The following is a 6,165-nucleotide window of genomic DNA, read 5'->3' as shown; positions in this document are numbered from 1 at the left end:
CGTATGGTCCAGATTCTCACGGTGGCCCATTCTTGAGGGTATAATAGATATTAGCTGCCGAAAGCATGAATTGAGCTGTCTACATTTCTAGGCATAGGTTGCTTCGGAATCAAGTTCAGCTAAAGGGTGATATATGACATATATATATATATATATATATAGAATTTTTTTTTTTTTTTTATCAAATATATATAGAAATTTCTGAATAAAGAGACTAAACTAAAGAAGATACACCTTTTTCTCATTTCTCAAATTCAAAAAATAGGAGAGGGAAAGACAACCTGGAGGATGAAAAGAACTTACTGATCCTTGAACCCAAAGATTCAACATTACCTAACTCTGTCACACTTGTTTTTTAAGCAATAATTCACACCCAAAGCTCCCACTCCCACCCCATCATTCTCTCTTTCTCCACTTTCCCTCAATTCCAATTGTAATATCAATGAACTTCTCAAACCAGTAGCTTGGCTATCTGTGAGCTCCACCCATATCAAATGGAGCATCAGATAAGTTCACTGCAAACAACAATTAGAATGAGAAGCACTGCATTGCTAGAAACTTCATGTGGATATTTACTTCAGGAATTGCAGGCAAGAGTTTTTTTTTTTATCGTAATTATTTGTGTACAAAAGTAATAGCTTGGAATGTTTCTCATTCACTGTTCTTATATCAAAATTTTGAAACAGATGATATGGGATGAAGTTGGAGAAGATCAATTTGAAAGAGAGAAGGTTCTGCTAGATTTAGAACAGGAGTGTCTAGAGGTTTACAGGAGAAAAGTTGACACTGCAAATATATCGAGAGCTCACCTGCATCAGGAGTTGGCAGAAGCTGAGGCTGAATTTACCCATCTTCTTTTGTCCCTTGGTGAACGATCTCTCCCTGGACGGGTACCACTTATCAACTCATGTAACCACAAATCATAGCATGCATATAAATTAGAATACTGGTATGCATGTGAAAAGTAGACAGGATGTAGCGTTCACTTTCTCCAAAAAAAAAAGGATGTAGTGTTCAATTCTGGAATCCTTCAGTCATGTGATTTTTGGAGAATATCAATGCAATTTATTAAATACAGTTAAGAAACAAGATTCAAACTTCTAATTAGAAAGTCTCGTATAATTAGAATACTGGTACACATCATAGATGTGAAAAGTAGTCAGGATGTAGTGTTCAATTCTGGAATCCTTCAGCCAAGTGATTTTTGGAGAATATCAATGCAATTTATTAAATAGAGTTAAAGAAACAAGATTCAAGCTTATAATTAGAAAGGTTTCATATAATTCAAAAGAAAACAGAATTTCATTAAACTAGTCACAGTAGAAAATTGACCACGGGTTTTTCCTGCCATTATAAGGAATGGCCCAATAAGTAGGCCCGACAATGTTGTCATGGCTGACTTCCAGCCAGAAATATGCTTTTGGGTGAGTCTATCAAATTTTAACTATTACAATGAGAGTGAAATATTCGAACACAATGAATCTACTCATCTTGACATCAGAAAATCTCAACTCACTTATACTTGCATGGACTAAACTAATTCTTGTCTGAACAGCCAGAAAAGATGACAGGAACATTGAAAGAGCAGCTAGACTCAATCACACCAGCTTTGCGGGAGATGCGGTTAAGAAAAGAAGAGAGGATGAACCAATTCCAAGCTGTGCAAGGACAAATTCAGAAAATTTCTGCAGAAATAGCAGGTCAATCAGAGTACGATAATTCATCAACAACTGTCATAGTGAACGAGAATGATCTTTCTTTGAAGAAACTCGAGGAGTATCAGATTGAACTACAAAGACTCCGTAATGAGAAGGTACAAATAAAAGTGATTAAGAAATTGTTCTGTGCAATGAACAGAGTATAATTGAAATAATCAATTTTCATATTCTTTTACTCTTTTGTCTACCTCGAAGAATGAAAGGCTCCAAAGAGTAGAAAAATACATAGGCAAAATCCACAACCTGACTGCAATACTGGGGATGGATTCCTCAATGATCATAACCAAAGTCCATCCAAGCCTGAACGAATTGAGTGGAATGTCGAAAAATATAAGCGACAGTATTTTGGCTAAACTCAAAAGCACAGTGGAGTCTCTGGAGGAAGAAAAGCAAAAGCGACTTGAGAAGGTAATGCTTAAGCTGTTGTGCTACTAATTTTTTGATCAGAACTTATTTGCATGAGGCACCAACCTGCCTCGGCAAAACAAGGTACTTTGGTGACTATCAAGTGAGTAATCACAAATGTAAAGAGTTTCACATAACTCGAAACACAATGCTGACCTGACCTAATTAATGGTAAAATCACATAAATTTGATAGTAGTGATGCTAAGCACCCCAGTTTCCTTTGTTTTATATTTTTTTTCAGTTGCTATATACTGATAGTGATTTATTTCTTCATATATTTTGGTAGCTACGCCAACTTGGTAGAGCATTGAAAAACTTGTGGAATCTCATGGACACACCCTCCAGAGAGCGTCATTCATTCTACCATGTTACTGATTTATTATTAGTCTCGTCTGAAGTATCAGATCCAGGAAGCCTCACTCCTAGTATAATTCAGCAGGTCAGTATATAATGTTTATGACACTCAAACGTATCAGAAACAACTAGACATAATAGTAACTCAAATGGTTTCAAGGCTGAAGCTGAAGTCAAGAGACTGGATCAGTTAAAATCAAGTAAGATGAAAGAGTTATTCCACAAGAAACAAAATGAGCTGGAGGAGATATGCAATAAATCACACATGGAGATTCCTTCACAATCAGAGATGGATAACATAACAAACCTCATAAAAACTGGTGCGATTCTTGATATGTATTTGTTTTCTAGTATGTGGTGGTGTTGTTTGAAACTATAGAAACTAATAATCTGGCATGAATGTACAATAGGAGAGATTGACCATGCTGATCTCCTCATGAGCATGGATGAACAGATATCAAGAGCAAAAGAAGAAGCTTCTAGCAGGAAGGCTATAATGGAGAAGGTAGAAAAGTGGATGTTGGCACGTGATGAGGAGCGCTGGCTGGAAGAATATAACAGGGTTATTTTTCTTATAATCATTGGTTAACAAGATTAGTTGTCTCTGACCTTTTACCTCCTTTACATGTTTCTTAATCCATGTATGCTTTCAGGATGAGAATCGATACTCAGTCAGCAGAGGTGCCCACAAGAACCTCAGACGTGCAGAACGTGCCAGAATAACAGTCAACAAAATCCCAGGTGTTTAGAGTTTCTGTATGTTAATTTATACACCCAATGGGAAGAAAGAATTTGACAACCGTGTCAAGAAATATTACATTTTTTTAGGTGAAAACTAAAATTTTGCAGAATAATGGTATATTATGCAATATTAACCAAGTAGATCATAAAATATAAACTATTAGTGAAATAAAAATAGCCATCAATTTATTTTGGACAGCGTATGACATTTACCTTGAACTAAAAAGATCAAAAGCTACTAAATGAAATATCATGTGGAGTTCTGATAAATATATAATTATATTTAACATTATGTGTTTTCACATGATGGTTAACTGCAGCTTTGGTAGATTTGCTAACAGTAAAGACTAAGAGCTGGGAAGAAGAAAGAAAGAAAGTTTTCTTGTATGATGAGGTAGATATTCTGGTGCTTATGACTACATTCTGATAAAAGATTGTTTCTTATCACTGCATGACACTTATCTATGCTTGTTTGTTTGGCCCTTTGTTCAGCTTTTTTAAAGCCTCACTTTTTCTAGATACAGAAGTTCTTTTCTCCAGCTTATTTTTTAAGCAAAATAGGCCAATGTAAATAACCTATACTAAAAGAATTGTTGGTTGAAACTATAAATAAGAAACACCATTTTTTATTCAGTGAAACCACAGAGCAGAGAAGTTCACAGATGGTAAAAATTGAGAATCAGCTAGAAGTTCTGATATAGAAAACTCTAGAATAAATAGAAATAGAGCATCATCAGACAAGATTCATAGGCAAACTGTTCTAATATGATTCAGAATCTGTGCTAAGGAGAACTAATGTTCTTTGTAGATTTCCTCCCTGTGATCATTAATTTTTCCCTATTTTGATTGATATCACCCCCATTACTCTAGATACCTATACAAAAATGTTCAAACAGCAGGGACCCACACACTCAATTGAATTTAATTCTAAGCGAAGACTTACTAATATATTCCTGTGTTGGCCTGCATATTTCGAAATCAATCTTGCAAGTCATTACTCATATGGTTCCCTAGAAGCAGATAAAAACAAAAGCATTCGACTTTTTATTCTATCTAAAAGAAAAAATAAAGAAAAATATTTTTTCCTTCATTGTGTATTATTAGCAATGTCAATTACATAATCAACATTGAAGAGCATTTGGTGTAAATTAAATTTTACCAACCACAAAATAGGATTTTTGACATCAAAGAAAATCTGCAATTATGATGCTTCAAAACTTCAAAAGTAATTGCTAGTCATAAATTTTTCGTGTTACAAAAAAATGTCAAGCAAACTCTTTCATACACATGGATTCGTTAGTGTAAACTAAATTATACTTGTCAAGAAACATGGAGTAATAAATTAAATTAAAAAAATGATACCAAAAACCTAAAAATATTTTGAGCAGAAAACATGTCAAGTCGGTGGAACTCTTAACTCCTGGGTTCTTTTAATGCCTGACAGTTTGAATTCCAACTGTACAACTTCTGTGTCATTTGGTACTGTGCATCTCCAGACTCATTGAGTAAACCAAGTAACCTATCATATTGAAAATGGTATCTCCTGTTGTTTTAGGTACCTCTCCTGGCAATGTTGGAAGAGTATAACATGTTCAGGCTGGAAAAAGAAGAGGAGAAGCAAAGACAAAGGGTTAGTGTAATATGGCAATGCAAACACAATTTCATGTTTTTCATTCTTTTGCTTATCAAGTTCATGTATTCTTGAAAGTAAATATTACAGTCTTCTTTCTATGGTGGAGCTCTCCTGTAAAACATTCTAAACACTAAATATATGCATGTACCAATACTCACAGTAGAACAGTATATTCTTACCTACTCTCTGATATGGTCTTTGTCACACAGGAAAATAAGAAGGTACAAAGCCAAGTAGTGGTTGAGCAAGAGAATTTGTTTGTGTCCAGGCCAGGTACCAGCAGCCGACGTCTTTCAAATGGGAGCCTGAACGGAGGATTTACTAATGCTGTGCCTTTAAACAGAAGGGTTTCTCTGGGCATTCAACACTTGGGATCAAATAGCATTAATTCAGCAACACAAGGCATATCGTTCATAAAAGAAGGAAGGAAAGTACAAGGTGAAAAGATGTTTGCTCGACCAAGCCTTGCTCATCTTAGAGATGAAACAGCTTCAGTGGTGTCAACCTTTTCAGGCCCATTATCTCCTTGAATTTTGAGTCAGATCTGTAGACCTTCATGCGTGATGAGGTAGAAGAGATTTGAGAAAGTTTCTTTTCTGAAAAAAATAACAAATCCTGCAGACAATTAATCCAAAATATTGCCATGTATTTTATCTATTTCTCTGAACTATCTGCCCTGTCTAGGAGTTCAAGACAAAAGGTGATTCTAAGGGCTAATGTAATAAGTTTTAGGGCCATTTTATTCTCACTTCAAGTACAACTGATGTACATTTTGCAGTTAGATGTATCAATAAAATTTGTGTTTAAAATTATAATAAAATTGTGTTTTTAAGTTCTGTCAACCTCTAAATCTTCACAGTAATTGATTGTGAAGACACGCTATCAAACTAAATGATCGGTTGATGGTATGAAAACACTTCCTGATGTCAAATTCCAAAAACCAATGGGGCTCACCACTCTTCTAGGACCATGCCACAGTAAGAGCTCCCTCTCAAGCACCTAGCTTTTAGACCAAACAATAGCGAACCCAAGATCCCAACAGCAGTCCTAAGTGGGAGAAAGAGATGCAGCATTTGACATGAACTTTGATCTTCCTTCTTTATCAGCCATAGCAAAGCTATTATGTACAGTCTTCATTTCTTTGTAAAGGCAAGGAAAGTCATTTAAACTCCATATTTTTTATTCATTTAGGCTTTGAGAAGACAATAGACAAGCAGCTCTCCAACTGTGTTATACTGGTACTCTTTATAATAGCATCAGTGTGAATAAAGTAAAGACTAAGTAAATAAAGTATATCAGTTATACAGTTATAT

The 6,165-nt window shown here is 35.1% G+C and overlaps 1 protein-coding gene across 1 annotated transcript; it reads left to right on the top strand.

Annotated features, from left to right (window-relative positions):
• The first annotated feature begins 227 nt into the window (after nt 1–227).
• On the top strand, nt 228–5,688 carry LOC126718173 (65-kDa microtubule-associated protein 8). The gene is made up of 11 exons (XM_050420258.1): nt 228–590; nt 687–890; nt 1,556–1,813; nt 1,914–2,126; nt 2,411–2,563; nt 2,639–2,798; nt 2,889–3,040; nt 3,132–3,219; nt 3,540–3,613; nt 4,775–4,849; nt 5,062–5,688. Exons 1-11 carry the CDS (start codon nt 495–497, stop codon nt 5,380–5,382), a joined length of 1,794 nt encoding a protein of 597 aa, XP_050276215.1. The 5' UTR covers nt 228–494; the 3' UTR covers nt 5,383–5,688.
• Nucleotides 5,689–6,165: the final 477 nt, after the last annotated feature.

The sequence above is a fragment of the Quercus robur genome, chromosome 3 (assembly GCF_932294415.1).
Source record: "Quercus robur chromosome 3, dhQueRobu3.1, whole genome shotgun sequence".
Taxonomy (NCBI): Eukaryota; Viridiplantae; Streptophyta; class Magnoliopsida; order Fagales; family Fagaceae; genus Quercus; species Quercus robur.
The sequence above is the reverse complement of the archived record's forward strand: the minus strand, read 5'-3'. Positions and strand labels throughout refer to the sequence as shown.

Coding starts and splice junctions, on each gene's coding strand:
- LOC126718173 (XM_050420258.1), top strand. CDS start 495: ATGGAGCATCAGATAAGTTCACTGCAAACAACAATTAGAATGAGAAGC. Junction 591..686: donor ATTTACTTCAGGAATTGCAG/GCAAGAGTTTTT, acceptor ATTTTGAAACAG/ATGATATGGGATGAAGTTGG. Junction 2,127..2,410: donor AGCAAAAGCGACTTGAGAAG/GTAATGCTTAAG, acceptor ATATTTTGGTAG/CTACGCCAACTTGGTAGAGC.